This window comes from Tamandua tetradactyla, chromosome 10 (assembly GCF_023851605.1).
Source record: "Tamandua tetradactyla isolate mTamTet1 chromosome 10, mTamTet1.pri, whole genome shotgun sequence".
Lineage (NCBI taxonomy): Eukaryota > Metazoa > Chordata > Mammalia > Pilosa > Myrmecophagidae > Tamandua > Tamandua tetradactyla.
Window position 1 is genome coordinate 106,745,131 of NC_135336.1, and position 19,892 is coordinate 106,765,022.

Below are 19,892 nucleotides of genomic sequence, written 5' to 3' on the forward strand. Positions count from 1 at the left end.
CAGAATCAGTACTTTTGCACATTCGTGCTATGTGTAAAGAATTCACCTTAAATGAATAAATGGGAACTTTTCTTCCAAGGAAAGTAGAGAAAAATCTCATAATAGAACTATTTTTAAAATTATACTGGGAAACATACCCAGGAATATAACAAAGGGTACTTCCTGTTTTGGGAAGAATAAGCCTTTTAGTTTTTAATTTTAATTTTTATGTGTGTGTGAAGTTATTTATGATAAAAATTCATTTGACTTGTCTGCACAATGTTTTAATTATGAAAAAAAATTAAAATCTGTTTGGTGGTCCTGGGGTGACCTACTCACTGAAGTTTATCTTGTTCAGAATTTTCTCAGCCATTCTTGTTTATTTATTTTTTCATTCAAACTTTAGGCAAGTACCAAAAAAAAGGCAAAGAAAAGCAAAGCAAGAAAGGAAGAAAAGAAGGAAGGACAGATAGAAATAAAATCTACCAATATTTTTATGGAAGTTATAATAAATTCATATTTTAGATTTAGTTAGAGAAATTGATATCTTTATAATGTTGGATGTTTCTGGCCAATAGAATTTTGTGGCCTTTGCAATTATTCTAAACTACTTTTGTTTCCCTCTGTACTGTTTTAGTTTCCTTCAGAAGGACCAGCACATTGATGATCTTCTTTGATGCTGTTATAAATATAAATGGACTATTTTCTTCAGTTATATCTGCTGAGTTTTGTGGTTTGCTGCTCTCTGAATGTAACTTTACAAAGCCAATCTATGAATTCTCTTATTCGTAGCAGCATTTCATTCATCCCCTTGAGTTTTCAAGACACACAATTAGGTATCCACATATAGCAAATAATAAAATGCTCACCTCCTCCATTTCATTTTTATACTTTTTACTTAATTTCCTCACTTACTTGGGGTGTCTAGAAACTTGAGAGAAATATTAACTTACTCAGGTGATGGTGAGCATTTTCGCCTTACTTCTGACATTAATGGAGCACTCTCTGGTGTTTCCACATGAAATATAATGCTGGCATTTTGGGTTGAAATATAACTAATTTCCTTTTGCAAAGGAAGTATTCACCTTTTTCTATTTTGTTGAGAGTTCATAAAATGAAGAATAGGTATTAAGTTTTATCAAACATTCTTTCAGAACTTACAGAGTTAATTGTATGATTTTCTCATTTGGTCAATTAATCTCGTGAATTACATTAGTAGATCTGGTTCATATTTCAATCAAATCTAAGATGCACATTTTGAATATCTAAGATCCCTGAAATTTGGATGTCACACGATCAATAGCATCTTATAAATACAATTGGTCAAAACTTTTTAAAGTCATACATAAGTAATGGTGTGTCATACAATCCAAGATAAGTTACAGTCAATAAATTTGTCTCATCTTTATTTTTTCTCTCCCTTTTACTTTCCCAGGATTTAATTTTTATTCTTCTCCTAACTTCATGAGTGAGTTCTAAGGTCATTGATTTTTGGAGTTGTTTCAACCTTCCTTTGTCCTTATATTTAGGATCTATCCTAATAGGGTTTCCATTTATTATCCGGACATACAATCTTTGTTTTTAATTAGAAACATAATGCTTTTTATCTATTGATAGTTGGGTTTATATGTAGCATCGGACCATATGTTTTCTATTTGTCCCAACTGTTTTATCCTCCTTTTAAAAATTATTGTCTCTTGCCTTCCTTGGATTAGTCAAATATTTTTGTTATTCATCTTATTCATTTTCCCTCTTCTGCTAATTATTAGTTATACATTGTTTTACTGTTCTTTCAGTGGCTATCCTTGAAATCACAGCACACATTCTTGAGTTGCTGGGGACTAAAATTAGTATTTTTACCACTTCCAAAGCAGTGTCATGACCTTAGAACATTTAACATTTATTTTACCACTTTTTATATTCATGATCTCATATATTTTATTTACACATATCTTAGACCCACAAGACAGTTATAAATATATAAAAAAATATATATATATTATTTTATATAATATATAAATAAATAATATGTATTATATCATGACAATCCGAATGTAAATGTAAGTCAATTTTCACTTATACTTGCCCATTTATTTCCACTTTTATACCCTCTTCATTCTTTCCTGCATTCCTGGGTTTCTGTCTTCCTGCCTGAGAAATTTCCTTAAATATTTACTTTAAAGCAAATTTGCTGTTGTTAGCAGAACTGGTTGTGAGTTTTTGGATGTCTTGCAATGTTTTATTCCCCCTCCAGCTTTAAAGAGTTTTCTTGCTAGGTTAGTATTCCAGGTTTGAAGTTATTTTTTTTTTAGCATATTAAAAATGCCATTCCATTACCTTCTTGTTTTCATTGGGAAATCCAGTATTGCTGCATCTTTGCGTTCCTGGTTTTATTTTCTTACTTTGATTGCTTTTAAGAAATTGTTTTTGTTTCATTATGATATGCCTACGTGTGTCTTCACTAGTATTTATTCTTTTGAGATTTATAACATTTATTGAATCTGTAGCTTAAGCATTTCACTAGTTTTGGAAAATTCTTTGCCACTGTCCCTTCAAACATTTCCCATCCTCTCTCCTCCCATCTGGGACCGCAATTACAAAATGTCAGACTTCTAATGCTTACTACATTTATTGACCTATTTTCTGTCCTTTTTGCTCTCCAGTTTCATTCTAGATGTTCCTTAACTTCTAGTTCATTAACGCTTTCTCTGCCTATTCAATCTACTGTTAACCCATTGTCTATTCACAAATTCAATTACCATATTTTTCAGTTCTAGTATCTCCGTGTATTTTTTTATAGATTTCAATTTCTGATAAAATTCTCCATCTTTACATCTATTTTGTTGAACGTAATTATTACAGGTATTTTAAATCTGCATTTGATAACTCCAATAACTGTGGCATCTCTGGGTCTCTTTCCATTGTCTGTTTTGCCTCTTGGCCCCGTTTCTTGGTATGACTGTAATTCTTGACCAGATGTCTGGGTGACACTGAAAGTATAAAATTTCTAGATGCTTTGGATGATTTCACCTGCTTCATAGAGTTCTATCCTATATACTTGTAGATGGCGTGAGTGGGGGTGCGGGCATCAACCCCTTCAGGGAGTAAGCGATGTGAGGCTGGGGGGCAGTCTGTGTGAAGGGAGGTCAACCTCTGGGTTTAGCTCTCCAGGTCCCAGCTGAGACCTTCCCCCTTGGCTCGCCTGAGCCCTGAGTCCCGTCTCTTCAATAGACACACACCCTCTGCTTGGTTTTTCTGGAGCTTTCTTCCTGCCCTCTTTATATCTCCCCTAGTTAGCATGAGAATTGGCCAATGCCCTAAGGGTCCAGCCTCCAATGACAGGGTCCCCAACAAGCTGCCAGAATGCACTGTACCAGAAATGGGTGGCTTTTACATGGGGGTTATTAATTTACAATTTACAGTTCTTAGGCCATAAAAATGTCCAAATTAAGGCAACACCAGGATGACACCTGGACTCTGAAGAGCGGCTGCGGGCATCTGGGTCTCCTCTGTCACATGGCGAGGCATGTGGCCAGTGTCTGCTGGCCCTTTGCTCCCTGGCTGCATCGCCTTCAGCTCCTGGTCCCAGTGGCTGCCCTTGGAGTTCCGTGGGGCCTCTCTTGGCATCTCCAGGGCATTTCTCTCCAAGCTCTGTCCGTGTTTCTCTCTCAGCTTTACCTTTTATCCTCTCAGAAAGGACTCCAGTAAACGAGGAAGACCCACCTTGAATGGGCTGGGTCACATCTCAACTGAATAACCTGATCAAAGGTCCGCCCCCTCCCTTAGCAGGTCTGTATCCACAGGAACGGATGAAAAGGCCATGGCCTTTTCCGGGGGACGTAACAGCTCTAAACCAGCACATCACCCCTCTGGCTGGGTCTCAGGCCCTTAAGGCTTGGCTGCCTTGGCTGTCACAGTTCCAGTTTAAATTCTCCAACCCAAGGACACGGCCAGAAATCCCACTGGCTTAAATGCTGTGGTCCTCAGCCTACTTTCTCCCCCTCTCAGCCCACAGCTAGATTCAGCAATTGGCCTCCAAGCATAGAGCTTTCAGGATGCTGGCCCACCTCTCTGCAGTGTCCCATCTCCACAATTTCTGCCTCTCAATTCTTAGTTCCATCCGCGGCTCTCCAAAGCCTTCAAACACTTGTTTCTGTATTTTATCCAGCTTTCTTTTCAAGTTGGTCTCTGCAAGACCACTTGTGTGACATAAGCTACGTTGTCATAGACGGAAGCAGTTGTCATTTATTTTATTAATTTTAACTGCTTTCAATCTACCCGGTTGGCTCCTGGACCTCCAGAAGGGGCTGACTACGGACCAGGCTTGAATCTTTATTACGTTTAAAATTCAAAACAAAAAGAAAGAAAATTCAGCCCATGGTCCAGTTGAATTCCCAGAACCCGGAAGCCGGTCATCCTCTCTTAGATCCCTAGGGATTGAGAGCCCGTGCAGAGACCCCGGGAGACAGGCAGCGGCCAGGGCAGGGGACAGCTGCGGGGCGGCCCCAGCCGGGCCTCCCCGGGGAAGGCGCGGCTCCTCGGGCCCCTCGTGCTGAGCCTCAGCCTCTCACGGGCCCCAGCCCAGCACCTGCGGCCACTTCCCACCCAGCCCCGCGCCTGTGCGGAGATGAGTCCGTGCGCGCTGTCAGCGCGTAGGCAGGGCTTGGGAACCGTTCGTCAGACAAAGGCGAGAGCACCTGGGGCAGCTGGATGTCATTCGCGGGAGAAAGGGAGACATTCGGGTGACTCGGCTTTCTGGCTTGGGGGACCCAAGGAACTGCTCGACTGACAATAAAAATGGGGACAGGAAAGGCACAGCAGCGGCGCCGGAGTTGCCTCTGTGCTGACTTATGGGATCTGCTCTTTGGAGGGGAGATGGATGGTGAGCTCTGTCTGCCATCCACCAGCCTCGAGGATCGGGTGACTGCAAAGGGAGGTGTGAGGAGGAGGCCAGCCTCAGGAACCGGGGGTCCCAGGCATGTGTTCTTCCCAGCGGGGACCCCCACTGCCCCACAGGGAAGCGTGGCCCCTGGCTGCCCTCGCACGCACCTGCTACCTGCACCCAGCCATACCCCCGCGGGGTCTTCTCCCCCACAGAGGGCCGCTGCGCCGCTGCCCGGTGGGCCTCTCGCCCTCTCGCCGGCCACATGCCCCTGCTCTCGTCCACCGGAGCCCCAGCAGCCAGACACGGGGGCCACTGAGTCTCCGTGACCAGGGTCGGCTGGAAAATGGGTGCGTGAACTTCCTGTGCAGCCAGCCTGCCCTGCCCTGCCCCACCCCGGGGTACCTGGTTCACAGCCACACACCCTCTCTATCACAATTTTGTGCTCTGGAGCCAAACACAGGTCAGGGTGAGTCAGTAGAGGCCCCACACACAGGGTTTTACCAGCTGACAGCATCACCTGGAAACAAAACACTGAGCTGGCATCAGTGAGAGCTCTCCAGGCGCCCAGCAGCAACAAGGAAGCGGGGCTCATGGGGCTTCCTGTTGGGACAACACAGGTCTGGTATAAAAGCCCAGACCTCCTAGAGGACCTCATACCCTCACTCAAACCCATAACCTCCTCCCAGCTCACCCGCCCACCCAGCCGCCTGCACCACCATGTCCGTGTGCTCCAGCGACATGAGCTACAACAGCCGGGTCTGCCTGCCCGGATCCTGTGACTCCTGCACGGACTCCTCCTGGCAGGTGGATGACTGCCCAGAGAGCTGCTGCGAGCCCCCCTGCTGTGCCCCCACCTGCTGCGCCCCCATCTGCTGTGCCCCCACCTGCTGTGCCTCTACCTGCTGCACCCCAACTTGCTGCACCCCAGCCCCCTGCCTGACCCTTGTCTGTACCCCAGTGAGCTGTGGGTCCAGCCCCTGCCAAGCCGTCTGCACCAGCTCCTGTGAGCCCTCCTGCTGCCAGCAGTCTAGCTGCCAGCCCGCTTGTTGCACGTCCTCCCCCTGCTGCATTCCTGTCTGCTGCAAGCCCGTCTGCTGCAAGCCCGTCTGCTGCGAGCCCGTCTGCTGTGGGGACAGCCCCTGCCAGGATGATTCGTGCTGCCAGCAGTCTAGCTGCCAGCCTGCTTGCTGCACGTCCTCCCCCTGCTGCATTCCTGTCTGCTGCAAGCCCGTCTGCTGCAAGCCCGTCTGCTGCGAGCCCGTCTGCTGTGGGGACAGCCCCTGCCAGGATGATTCGTGCTGCCAGCAGTCTAGCTGCCAGCCCGCTTGCTGCACGTCCTCCCCCTGCTGCATTCCTGTCTGCTGCAAGCCCGTCTGCTGTGTGTCTGTCTGTTGCAAGCCTGTCTGCTGTGGGCCTGCCCCTTGCCAGGACACTTCATACTGCCAGCAGTCTAGCTGCCAGCCCACTTGTTGCACGTCCTCCCCCTGCTGCGTTCCCATCTGCTGTAAGCCCGTCTGCTGCAAGCCCGTGTGCTGCGTGCCCACCCCCTGCCCCTCGTCCTGCTGCAGACCCTCCTCCTGTGTGTCCCTGCTCTGCCGCCCCGTGTGCAAGCCCGCCTCCTGCTGTGCCCCCGCCTCCTGCTGTGCCCCCACCTCCTGCTGTGCCCCCGCCTCCTCCTGCCGGCCCAGCTGCTGCCGCCCGGCCTCCTGTGTGTCCCTGCTCTGCCGTCCGTGTCCCCGCCCGGCCTGCTGAGGCCCCGCCTCAGCCCAGAAGTCCAGCTGCTGACCATCTTCTCAAGATCTCCCTAACACTTGAGGTCTCGCTGTTCCCTGCCCATCTTGATTCTGTCCCAGAAGTCCACACACCTGACTGCACCCTCTCTCACCCTGGCCACCCCCTGTGCACTCCTGCTTCTCTGGACCAGCTCACCTGTGTTTTGCTTTTTTTTTTGAGTACAACTTCCTCTCCAATTGATGTGCCCTGCCCTCCCCAGCCACGGGTGGGCAGTGACCCCAGCTAAGCCAGCTGGACCCTCCAGCCTTCCAGCCTGTGTGCAATGAAGCAAGGGAAGTGACACACTCAGGAATGGCTTCCACTCTGCTCTCCTCAGGCCGCCACGTAACTTCTGCCACCTGCACCCGGATGTGCCCGGCTCCCGTCCCCAGGTCGGCATCGGTTCCTCTGACTTTCCCCACATTGTGAGCTGTGTCAGGCCCCAACAATAAATGCCCTTTCTGATGAATCTGGCCAGAATTAATTTCTGCTGTTTACGGCCACAGGCTCCTATGTGATGGCTCCACACGGGCCCTGGGCAGCTCCCAGGGGAGCATGTGGCAGTGGGCTCCATGGGGAAGGGGCCGTGGCGGGCACGGGCTCCTAGAAGGTGGCGGGGTTGGCCCTCTGCCCGTGTCTGGGAGCTTGGATTTGCCGGGTTTCCACCACCCCAGCTGGTATGTGCGGCTGACACACCTCAACCGTTTTAGCGGGACTGTGGCTTGCACTGAACCCTGCTGTCCTCCTGCGAGTCTGGAATCTCGGTCTGTGCCTGGCCGAGGGAGCCTCAGTGACCAGCCCCCACTAAAATCCCTGGGTGCGGGGTCCTAGCGACGCTCCCCACGTGCTGTCAGAGCCCGTGGCTAGGGGGCGTCAGCGCACCCGAGAGCTGCAGGGTTGGAGGAGAGGGCGCTGGGTCCTCTGCTCTGTGCCTTTCCCTTCTCTGACCTCCTCCGATGCCCTCCCTAGCAGACCTTAGCCGTGCACTGACCGCTGGGAGGTCTCCTCGCCAATCATCAAGCTGTAGGTGGACTCGGGGACCCCTCTCCAGAGCCCCCAAGTAACCCTTCTCCACTTAGGAGAGCTGCCTCCCAGAAGCTGACCCCGGGCTCCCGCGCCTCAGTCAAACTCTTTGTTGCCCAAAGGGGTTGCAGGTGGGCCCGCCTGCAACGCCTGGAGCTGGCTCACCTGGGCACACGGGAGCGGTCTGTGTCCGCCCCTGCCCCACCCCGGTCCGCGGCCATTTAGAAAGGAAGGTGGGAAAGTCTCCTTCTGGAGGACACGAGCTGCGCTGTGGTTTACTGGACTCAGTCTGGCTTTTTAGGGGGGACACCAGCAGAGGCCGGGGGTGAGTGGCCAAGGCCCAGGGACTGTATCTTACCATCAGGGAGGAGGGGCCTCCCTCAGAGGGTGCCGCACCCTCTGCCCTCTGTGAATCAGCATCGCCCCCCGCCCCGGGGCAAGGACCAGCAAGCATCCCCCGCCTCCCAGCATGCCAGACTGGGGCTCCGTGGGGCCCGCGCTGGGGTGGCATCAGGGGGGCGGCAGTGCGGGTGGGAGAAATGTCCTTGGTCCCCATGACCCCCTGGCCGAGAGGGAGAAACACGTGCAGGTGTGTGCACCCACGTGGAGGAGGGGGAGGTAGGTGTGAGTGTGTTGCCTGCCCCTTCAGATGGTGGTCCGACTCCACCCGTCTCCACTGGCAATAACTTCGCAGAACCCCTCTCTCCATTCTCCACTTGCTTCTTTGTGCTCTTGGTGAAACAAAGGACTTCTCATTCAAATTTCAAAGGCACAAGTCATAAGGAAGTACTCAACCATTGAATGCAGTGAGATGGAAAACTTCTGTACAGAAATACTGCACCACAAACAAAGCTGCAGCCAAGCTGGTCACGGGAGCGGTGACAAAGCTGGGCGGTGGAGACGCCTGGGCATCGCTGGTCCCTGGCACGTGCCGGCTCCCCTCGCAGGCAGGGCCCTGAGATGCTTTCCTGCCCATCAGTGAGCACGGAGGGCTGACGGCAGCCTCTGGCCACGGCCTGCAAGGGCTGCGCACTGCTACCTGCTGTCTCCCTGCTGCGGGGACCCTGCAGACAGATGCGCCCAAGGTCAGCCCTCGAGCACAGGATGGCTGACCCCTGCCCTGGACGGGGACACCCCATAGTGGGACCTTTTGATTGGCTTGTTTCCACGGAGATGTGACCCCACCCATTCAAGGTGGGTCTTACTTAGTTTACTGGAGCTCACGGAGGGAGCGATCGCTCGGAGCAGACACACGTCTGGAGATGCTTGGCAAGTCGACGTAGAAAGCCACTGGAACCAGAAGCTGAAAGCAAAGCTAACCCGGGAGCAAGGGAGCAGGAGGTGCCAGCCATGCGCCCTCCCAGCTGACGGGGAAACCCTGGACGTGATTGGCCTTTCTTGAGCAGTTTCCTCTTTTTGATGCTTTAATTCGGACATTTTCACAGCCTTAGAACTGTAAACTTGCAACTTAATAAATCCCTTTATAAAAGCCATTCCATTTCTGGTATATTGCATTCCAGCAGCTTTAGCAAACCAAATCAGATGGGTCTCCTACAGAGACCCTCGAGTGTGTGCACGGTCATGCACACATTTCTTCGGCAGCATTAGGGATGGAAAATTCTATATTACGGTAGCTAGTTAGCAATTGCACAGCGGGCATCATTTCTCAAAGATCATCAAACTGTGGATTTAAATGGATAAATTTTACTGTATATAAATCGTACCTGAAAAAAGCTTTTTTTTTTAAATCACCGTTGAGAGAACGAAAAGACGAGCACCAGATTTGGATGGATTGCTCAAGATACACACATCCCCTTGTGTGCTGGGGCCTCTTGCCCAGTTCAGATAATTAACTGTGCCCGTCCTTCCCTGCCCTCGCATCAAGTTTAAATTCTACTGTGATGGGAGAACATCCACACCACAGAAACAAGCAAATGCTTCAAATCAAGGTGTTTGTTACTTTGTTTACTTTTCAGAAAGCCGCTTATCAATATATATCAGCACACAACTGCGTATGTCCAAGAAAAGACTTATATTTAGAATATATAATAAATATCTACAAATCAATAAGAAATACAAATAAAACCATTTGTAACAAAAAATAAGCAAGTTACTTGAACAAGAATCTCATTTAAAAGGATATCCAAATAGTTACTGATTTGCTTTGATTGATCTTTGCAATTTAGGATATCCAGGATTGCAAATTGATACAATGGTGGATAAAGTTTTAAAAGATAGATTGACAACATCACGTTTTGTCAAGTTTAAAGCACACCGGAATTCACTGAAATGGCCAGAAGGCATGTAAATTTCCGCCGTATCCACTAAACTGGTCATATGCCTATCATAAGATACAGCGATTCCATTTTGGGGTGTGCACTGGAGGGAAACGAGTAAATACGTCCACCGCAGATGGACGAGAAGGTTTACAGCCACATATTTAATATTAGCCCAGAGCTGGGAAGCACCGATGTCGCCGTCGTGAGGGAGGAGATGGGTCAAGGAAGCCAGACAGGCAGGGGTCACACGTGGGTCTGCCGCACAGCCATGAGGCGGATGAACTACTAAGGGGCCGCATGGGGGCTTCTCGGGAACAGTGTGTTGGCTATGAGGAACCAGAAAGAAAAGGGGACACAGAGCAGGCAAAACTGACCGTGGGGGACAGAAGGCAGAGGAGGCACCTCTTTTTGGAGGAGGTGGGATGACGAGAAGCAGCCCAGGGGAAACTTCCAGAAAGTATTCTGAGGGAGAATCTTTCCAATCGGGAAGACTACACCTGGCTAAACTATCATTAAAGTACAAGAGCAAAACGAGGCACTTTTAGTCATGCTATGTCTCAACAACTTATCTTCCACATATCTGTTCTCAGAAAGCTACTGGAGGATGTGCTCCACCAAAATAAGGGCATAAGCCCAGAAAGAAGAAGACAAGACATTCAGGAAACAAGGCACGAGATGAAGGAAAATCCAAAGGTGACAGAGAAGGGAGAGCCAGGAGAACACCTGCCCCCAACCCGAGGGGAACCCACGATGACCCAGGAATAAGCCTTGAGAGGCTTCCAAAGATAGACAAAGCTGACAGATTAACTACGTTTGAACCTCTTGAGTGGAGCTTGGGGGCAAATTAGTCAGAAAGCTTGAGGATGATGGGGTGATGGACACACAGACAAATAAACAAATGAAGTGACTGTGAACTCCAAGAGGAGAAAGATGGACAAAGACAAGAAGTGTACAGGGAAGGTAGTTAAACATGGTTCCCCTACAGAAACCAGGCTGTACACAATACCCAGTGATTAAAATGATGTAATTTGGAATAACCAACCAAATATTGGTATCACTGCCTGGGGAGGACATGGAACCAAAGAAGAAATCAGCAGATAATAAGTGGAGACCTCGAGGGACAGCAGAACCTGCCTGCGACTGAGCGGCTGCGAGAGGAGAAGGGGAACCCAGAGGGCGGACAATAGGGGGATGTGGGCTGGCGGAGTGGCGGGTGCACTGTCCATTTGGAGCTGGGGCACCAGGCATGAGGTACCCGCTGTATCATAAGAGCTTGGGTCCTGGGCTGGTGCCAAACATCCCAAAACCAAGAATCTCACCAAGGCAGACAACCAAGGAGACACAGAGAGGCCAAAATGAGAGCAGACATGCGCAACTCAGGGCCCATCCAACCGCCACTCAACAGACAGACAGACAGACAGACCCTCAGGACCTCAGTGTTCGCATTCAGAACGCAGACGCCCCACCTCCCAGGAGGCCCTTTGACCAGCAGGCTCCGCCCACACCCAGACAGCGCCAGGCCTGTGGCTTGGACACCTCAGCCCACAAACAAGCAGGGCGCTGGGACATGCTCCTGGCAATGACAAGGAACGGGAAGGCCTGCGGCACCCAAGCTGGCCAAACACGCCAGGGGGTATAAAAGCCCTGGCTGCCTGGAGCCCCTCACACACTCGCTCACACTCCCACGCTCACACACTCCTCTCAGCTCCCCTCTCCCAGACCCACCATGGCTGACACCTGCTGCTCCAGGACCTGTATCACTGCTGCGTCCGCCGTGTCCACCTGCTCCAGCGACCTGAGCTGCCGCCCCCGGGGCTGCCTGCCCAGCACCTGCACCAGCCCCCCCTGGGAGGTGGACGTCTGCCAAGAGAGCTGCTGCGAGCCCCCCTCCTGTGCCCCCACCTGCTGCGCCCCCACCTGCTGCACCCCTACCTGCTGTGCCCCTACCTGCTGTGCCCCCCTCTGCTGTGCCCCCACCTGCTGTGCCCCCACCTGCTGCACCCAGGCCCCTTCCCTGACCCTCATCTGCACCCCAGGGAGCTGTGGGTCCAGCGCCTGCCAAGCCGTCTGCATCAGCTCCTGTGAGCCCTCCTGCTGCCAGCAGTCTAGCTGCCAGCCCGCTTGCTGCACGTCCTCCCCCTGCTGCATTCCTGTCTGCTGCAAGCCCGTCTGCTGCAAGCCCATCTGCTGCGAGCCCGTCTGCTGTGGGGACAGCCCCTGCCAGGATGATTCGTGCTGCCAGCAGTCTAGCTGCCAGCCTGCTTGCTGCTCATCTTCCCCCTGCACGTCCTGCTGTGTGTCCATCTGCTGCGAGCCCGTCTGCTGTGAGCCTGTCTGTTGCAAGCCTGTCTGTTGTGAGCCCGTGTGCTGTGAGCCCGTCTGCTGTGAGCCTGTCTGTTGCAAGCCCGTCTGCTGTGAGCCTTCCGCTTGCCAGGATACTTCATGCTGCCAGCAGTCTAGCTGCCAGCCTGCTTGCTGCATTTCCTCCCCTTGCAGCGTGCCTGTCTGCTGTAAGCCCGTCTGCTGCAAGCCTGTGTGCTGCGTGCCCACCCCCTGCCCCTCGTCCTGCTGCAGACCCTCCTCCTGCGTGTCCCTGCTCTGCCGCCCTGTGTGCAAGCCCGCCTGCTGCATGCCCGCCTCCTGCTGTGCCCCCACCTCCTCCTGCTGTGGTCCCGCCTCCTCCTGCTGTGGTCCCGCCTCCTCCTGCCAGCCCAGCTGCTGCCCCCCGGCCTCCTGTGTGTCCCTGCTCTGCCGGCCCACGTGTCCCCGCCCGGCTTGCTGAGGCTCCTCCCTGGCCCTGATGTCTGCTGCTGACCGGGCACGTGCCCCAGGGCCAGCCGGGCTCTGGGTGCTCTGATGTAGGCAGGTGACTTGAGTTCTGCCTGGCTCTTCCCTGACGTCTTCTCGGCCAGGCCAGTTCATTCCAGTCCCTCCTGAGTTGCCCAGTCCACACTGACGGGGCCCCTGGTTCCAGCGCTGGCTTTTCCCTCCTCCTCCCCCCGGTTCCCGCCGACCACTTCCCTGGTGGATCAATAAAATCAGGTTTCCCCTTGGCCTGCATGTCCCCTGCGAGCCCTCGCTCTCTCGTCCTCGTCCCGGCAGTGCCTCGGCGGTGCTCAGACCGGGGGTTGCTGTGAGCACCGCAGCCTCCCTGCGCGCCTCCCCTGCCCCCGGCACAGCTCAGGCCCTCCAAGGTGCCGATGCACTTCACCACTCCTCTGCACTACCCGGGCAGCTCCCCGACGGTGCGTCACTCGCGCCCGTTTCCCTCCTCCTCTGCCTGTTCTTGTATTTTGGGTTATCGTTTAACCATTTGAAAATGAGTGTTGTGATCTCATGGTAACATTTCCTCTTGATTGCCCAGCAGGCATCTCCAAACAAGGGTGTCCTCCCAAATTATCGTGCCCGGGAAAACTACCTATAGCTCTAACAGTTATATTCAAATTCCCCAATGTCCCATAACATCTGATTTTATCGTGTTTACTTTTCCCCAAACCAGAATTAGATCAAGTCCATGAACTGTGTCTGGTGGCTGACGCTTTGTCCTTAATCTCCAAACCCCGATGGTGGGAATTCCACACAACAGCTGGGTCGGACTCCGTCAAAGTCTCCGTGGGAAAACACCCCGTGCAACCACTGAGTGGGGCGGGTTCACCAGTGGATATTAATCCTTGGCTGAAATGGAATTAATGAACAAGGGACCCCCGAGCGCCAGCCACCTCCCATGGGGGACAGCATGCTCACTGCACAGGGACAGCAGCCCTGGTCAAGTGGGAGAGGCAGCCAGGCGAGGGCAAGGCGTGGGACTCCCGGGGTGGCAACTGCCCTTGCCAGTTGCGCTGAGTGGTGCGATGCCGGGGGCAGGGGGACGTCCGAGGCCCTCTGGACTGCGGTCAACTCTGTTCCATTCAGGGAAGGGTCACTGTGCTCAACGCCCTTCAACGCCAGGGCTGGGCCGGCCCTCGACACTGGAGGCTCCTTGTGTCCCTATGATCCTTTTTCTCCACCTGCCGTTGGCCCAGCACAGCCCCCTTCCCTTCTGCACCCCACTCCACTTTCCAGCCCCCCACTGTGACAGGCTTGGCGACAGCGCTCCACACACAATGCTGATCCCCTGTGGACACTCCTGCCCAGCCCTGCACCTGCCGCAGGGCTCCTGGCCTCGAGCTCGGCTCCCTCCTTCAACTTCCCAGACTGCCCTCCAGAGCTTCGCGCCTGTCCGCCTCCAGAGACACAGGGCTTCAGGCTCCTCTCGGCCCCTCCCTGGGTGACCTGGGGCTACGCCACCTTCATTTACTGGGCCCCAAGACTCCTCCTTGGTCAGAACCCCAACCCTTCTCGCAGAGCTCTGCTCCCACCACACAATTCACACAGTGACAGCAAGAGTCCCATGACACTGTGCGTATGCAGCTGCTGAAAACTGCACAACGCAGCAAAGTTTGTTGCTGTGGCTGCAGATAAAAGGGAGTGGGGTCCCCATGGCCTCCAGCTGCCCTGCTTGAGCCACACCTGCCCTCGCCATTCCCTGCCTCAACCTCCTCTTCTGGGGACAAAAACAGGGCAGGCCAGTTCAGCAAAGCCCCAGGGCAGAGCAGGAGCCTCAGGCTGTTACATGCTGCACCCCAGCTGCTGCCAGCCCACCTGCTGCACCCCCAGCTGGTGTCAGTTCACCTGCTGTGAGCCCACTGGCTGTGCCCCACCTGCTGCACCCCCAGTGGCTGCGCCCTCACCTGCTGTGCCCCCACCTGCTTTGCTTCCAGCTGCTGTCAGTCCACCTCTTAACACCCCCAGCTGCTATCAGTCTACCAGCTGTCAGTCCACCTGTTGAACCTCCAGCTGAAGTCAGTCCATCTGCTCCAGCCCAACACCTGGTGCACCCCCACCTCCTGTACCCCACACGCTGCCAGCCCACCTGGTGCACCCCCACCTCCTGTGCCCCACACGCTGCCAGCCCACCTGGTGCACCCCCACCTCCTGTGCCCCACACGCTGTCAGCCCACCTGGTGCACCCCCACCTCCTGTGCCCCACACGCTGCCAGCCCACCTGGTGCACCCCCACCTCCTGTGCCCCACACACTGCCAGCCCAACACCTGGTACACCCCCACCTCCTGTGCCCCACACGCTGCCAGCCCACCTGGTGCACCCCACCTCCTGTGCCCCACACGCTGCCTGTCCACCTGCTGCTCCCCACCTGCTGCATCCCCAATGGCTGTGCCCCCACCTGCTGCTCCCCACCTGCTGCACCCCCAATGGCTGTGCCCCCACCTGCTGCCAGTCTACCTGCTATTTTTTCACCTACTTTGTCTCCAGCTGCTGCCAGTCCACCTACTGCATCCCAGCCCCTGCCTGACCCTTGTCTGTGTGCCGGTGAGCTCTGGGTCCAGCCCCTGCCAGAAGTCTGCCCCAGCTCCTGTGTTCCCTCCGATTGGCAGCACCCAGCTGCTGGCCCCCTCGCTGCCCACCCTCCCCCTGCCGACAGGCCTGCTGCACACCCAGCTGCTGCAAGCCCTCTGGAGGCATTTCCTCCTGCTGACCCCCGCTTCCTCCCGCCAGCCCAGCTGCTGCTGCCCACCCTCCTGTGTCTTCCTCATCCGTCCATCTGGTCAGGCCACACCTTCAGGTCGGGGCCTTGCTTGACACTGGTCTTGTCCTGAGCAGGAGTAAAGCCACCCTGCCCCTCAGTGACCCTCTGTGCTGGCTGTGCACACCTGGGGCTGGAGGAAGGCAGCAGTGAGGCCCACTCCAGACCTCAGAGGGGTTGGGCCCCTTGAATCCTCTTTGTATCTCCAGATTTCAGACACTCTGGGGGCTTCTCCCACATGACACCTGGGAAACTCCTGCCCACTCTGCACCATGGGTTCTGCTGTCCAGCCACCACACCTGGTCCTGAGATTCTTCAGGAGCCTGGTTCAATGGTAAAGGCCCAGGGGCATCACCAGAAACCCACACAGAAGAGCCCCCACCCTTTCTGCAAAACTGGGATATATTTTGGGTGGGCTGCAGGTGTTTAAGGAAAACTCTGTCAAGTCATTCACTGACCACTAAGCTAAAGTGATGAAGATTTCAGTGACCACACACAACAAAGAATGCAGTCTTCCATAAAACAATTTAGAGAGGTCACTAAACTAGCAACTACAGCTCACAATAAGCAACCACGGCAAACCCTGGGGCTGGGGAAGAATTATCATGATATTATGATCAAAATATCCAGTTTTCAATATAAAATTACAAAGCATGCAAAGGAATGAGAAAGAATGACCCATTCAGAGTAAAAACAAACAGAATCTGTCCCAGAAGAAGCCCAGATACTGGACTTAAAAGACAAAGGCTCTAATCAATTGTCTTAAATATTCTCAAAAAACTAAAGGAAACTAGGATAAATGATGCCTCACCAAATAAAGAGCATCAAGAAAGAAATAGAAACTATAAAAAGGAACCAAATAAAACTCATGGAGATGGAAAGTTCAATAACCGAAATTAAAAATTCCATAAAGGGCCTCCACAGCACACGTGAGCGGCAAAAGAAAGATTAATTGAATTTGAAGATAGGTGTGATGGTTAAAGCCGTTATGTACCTGAAAAGATATGTTTTGTCTTGACTTTTTTTTTGCTTGGGCAGGCACCAGGAATTGAACCCGGGTCTCCAGCATGGCAGAAAGAACTCTGCCACTGATCCACCATGGCCCATCAAAATCTGTTCTTTTAATGCGTTCTTGTGGGTTTAGACCTATAGTGGGTGGGACCTTTAGGTTAGGATATTTCAATTGAGATATGAGCCACCTTGAATAAGGTGGGTCTTACGGGAGTCCTTTATAAGAGGAAAGAACACAGAAAACAGCACCGGAGAAGCTGAGAGAGGACACACGGAAAACAGAGAGAAAGCCACTGAAGCCAGAAGCTAGAAGCAATGAAACCTGGGAAAAAGAGCCCGCAGATGTTGCTACGTGCCTGGCCATGTGGCAGAGGGGCTAGAGCTACTGGGACCAGTCTTTGCGAAGAAGACATCACCTGTTGGCGCCTTAATTTGGACATTTTTCACAGCCTCAGAGCTAAACTTGTAAGGGAGTAAATCCCCATTTGTCATGGTCAGGTTCACGTGTCAACTTGGCCAAGTGGTGGTTGGGCAAGTGCTGGCCTGTCTGTTGCAATGAGGATATTTCACAGCATTAGATCATGATCATGTCAGCTGCATCCACAGCTGATTCCATTTGTAGTTAGCCAGAGGGGAGTGTCTTCTGCAATGAGTGATGCTTAATCTAATCACTGGAGCCTTTTAAGGAGGATTCAGAAGAGACAGGCCCTCTTCCTGCTTTGGCTGGCGAGCCTGTCCTGTGGAGTTCATCCAGACCCTCCATCGGAATCGTCGGCTTCACAGCCTGCCCTGCGGATTTTGGACTCTGTGTTCCCATGGTCACGTGAGACACTTTTATAAATTTTATATTTGCGAGTGTTCCCTGTTGATTCTGTTTCTCTAGAGAACCCTAATTAATACACCATTGTAAAAGCCAACCCATTTCTGTTATATTGCATTTTATCAGCTTTAGCAAACTAAAACAGTGATCAATTGAAATTTTCTAGTCTAAGGGAGAAAGAAAAGAAATAAGGAAAAAATAATGAAGAAGAAGCTGAGGCTGAAACCATCAAGCATAGCACTTACGCATAATGGGTGTCTCAGAAGGAGAAGAAAAGGAGAAAGGGGTAGGAAAAATACTTGAAGAAATAATGGCTGAAAACTGTTCAAATTTGATGAAAGACATAAACTTTATATCCAAGACACCCAATAAATTCCAGGAAGTAATATAACTTTTGTGGACAGCTTTATTGAACACCATAAGTACATGGAACCTTGAGTAGGGCATGAGATTTTGTAGGTTTGTTCAGAATGATGCCCTGATAAATCAGAGTGATTTGAACAGTGAATAAAAAATTATTTGCAAAGTCCCCTTGGGGGAGTGGTGAGAGAGAGGGAAAATTTAACTTCCCCGAATGGAGAATTCTTGATATTCTCACAAGCAGTGGGGACAACCAAAGCAATAGGCTGAGCCCCCAGTCTTGGGATTTGTTCATATGAAACTTAGCCCCACAAAGGATAGGCTAAGCCTACTTAAAATTAGGCCCAAGAGTCATCGCCAAGAGAACCTCTTTTGTTGCTCAGATGTGGCCTCTCTCTCTCAGCCAACACAACAAGCAAACTCACCACACTCCCCCTGTCTACGTGGGACATGACTCCCAGGAGTGTGGACTTTCCTGGCAATGTGGGACAGAAATCCTAGAATGAGCTGAGACTCAGCATGAAGGGATTGAGAAAACCTTCACAACTGAAAGGGGGAAGAGAGAAATAAGACAAAATAAGTGTCAGTGGCTGAGAGATTCCAAACAGAGTCGAGAGGTTATCCTGGAGGTTATTCTTATGCATTATATAGATATCAGCTTTTTAGTTAAGGTGTTAACAGAGAGGCTAGAGGGAAGTGCCTGAAAATGTAGAGCTGTGTTCCAGTAGCTATGTTTCTTGAAGATGATGGTATGATGATATAGCTTTCAAAATGTGACTGTGTGATTATGAAAACCTTGTGTCTGATGCTCCTTTTATCTACCTTATGGTCAGATGAGTAAAGCATATGGATTAAAAATAAATAAATAAAAAGGGGAACAAATGTTAAAATAAATTTAGTAGATTGAAATGTTAGTGATCAATGAAAGGGAGGGGTAGGGGGTATGGTATGTATGAATTTTTTTGTTTTCTTTTATTTCTTTTTCTGAATTGATGCAAATGTTCTAAGAAATGATCCTGATGATGAATACACAACTATGTGATGATATTGTGAATTACTGATTATATATGTACAATGGAATGATCGTATGGTAAGAATGTTTGTGTTTGTATGTTGGTATGCTTAATAAATAAATAATAACAATAATAATAATAATAAACTCCAGGAAGGAGAAATGCAAACACAGTCACACAAATACACATCATAATAAAACTGTTGAAAGAGAGACTCTTAAAAGCAGCAAGAGAGAAGTAACTCTTCATATACCAGTGTGGCATAATTTTATTCTTGGCCTGGTGGCTTAGTCTCTTTCTCTCCCTCCCTCGCCATTTTGGCAGTCCGGTTCTTCTAAGCCTCTGAATTACAAGCCTCACCAGTGACTAGTGATGATGCAGCCTTGTCTCTCTAACCCTATTGGCCTTCTCCTTAGTCCTCCACCTACCCAACATCCTCTGCTACGGGTACACTCAGGAACAGCATCTCTATGGTCACAGTCACTCATCCATCCTCCCTGTGTGATTGGCTACCCTCCCCTGGAGGCCACGCCCTAACTCCGCCTCTCCTCAAACTGTATATAACTCAGGGCTCACCGAGCCTCGTGGTCTTTAGCTACTGGCGGCCCTGGCATAAGCGTCTACCTACAATAAAGCTACCTCGCTTCATGCCTTAATTGACTCGGCCTCCAGTCCTTTAGACCCGCAGCGAGGTCTCCTGCGCGCGCCCCTTGGACCCAGACCCCCGGCTCGAGCCCCTTTTCTGCATGCGGTAGTGTCGTCTAGCAAGCAGTGAGAAGCTGAGGAGTAGAGGGTCCCCGATAGTTTAGCGGTTGGGCCAAACCGCATACCAGGGATCCTAAAAAAGATTAACAGCAGGTTTCTTGTAAGGCACAATGAAAACCAAAAGGCAGTAGAATGACATTTAAAGTGCTTAGAAGAAAAAAAGTCAACCAAGAATTCTATATCCAGGAAAATGACCCTTTAAAAATGAAGGAGAGGGTGGGCCACAGTGGCTCAGTGGCAGAGTTCTTTCCGCCATGCTGGAAACCTGGGTTTGATTCCCAGTGCCTGCCCATGCAAAAAAAAAAAAGAAGAACGAGAATCCTAAAGAGCACCTAGGGCATAATATAAGATTCCACAAAGGTTCCATGCACTAGGGTAACTTTCCAGAAACGTACAACCTCC

General features: G+C 51.2%; 3 protein-coding genes across 5 annotated transcripts in view; 2 read left to right on the top strand and 1 right to left on the bottom strand.

Annotated features, from left to right (window-relative positions):
• The window catches only part of TSPEAR (thrombospondin type laminin G domain and EAR repeats), a 259,806-nt gene that overhangs the window by 85,576 nt on the left and 154,338 nt on the right, over positions 1-19,892 (bottom strand). The window lies entirely within an intron of this gene.
• On the top strand, positions 5,582-6,616 carry LOC143648763 (uncharacterized). 3 transcript variants are annotated; one of them, XM_077119173.1, is made up of 2 exons: positions 5,582-6,338; positions 6,417-6,616. In XM_077119173.1, exons 1-2 carry the CDS (start codon positions 5,582-5,584, stop codon positions 6,614-6,616), a joined length of 957 nt encoding a protein of 318 aa, XP_076975288.1. The 3 variants fall into 3 exon arrangements, with proteins under 3 accessions (XP_076975288.1, XP_076975289.1, XP_076975287.1); XM_077119174.1 differs by having other exon boundaries at positions 5,582-6,197; XM_077119172.1 differs by having other exon boundaries at positions 5,582-6,616.
• LOC143648767 (uncharacterized) lies at positions 11,666-12,721 on the top strand. Its single transcript, XM_077119180.1, has 4 exons — positions 11,666-11,878; positions 11,945-12,286; positions 12,374-12,419; positions 12,498-12,721. The coding sequence occupies exons 1-4, from the start codon at positions 11,666-11,668 to the stop codon at positions 12,719-12,721; spliced, it is 825 nt and encodes a 274-aa protein (XP_076975295.1).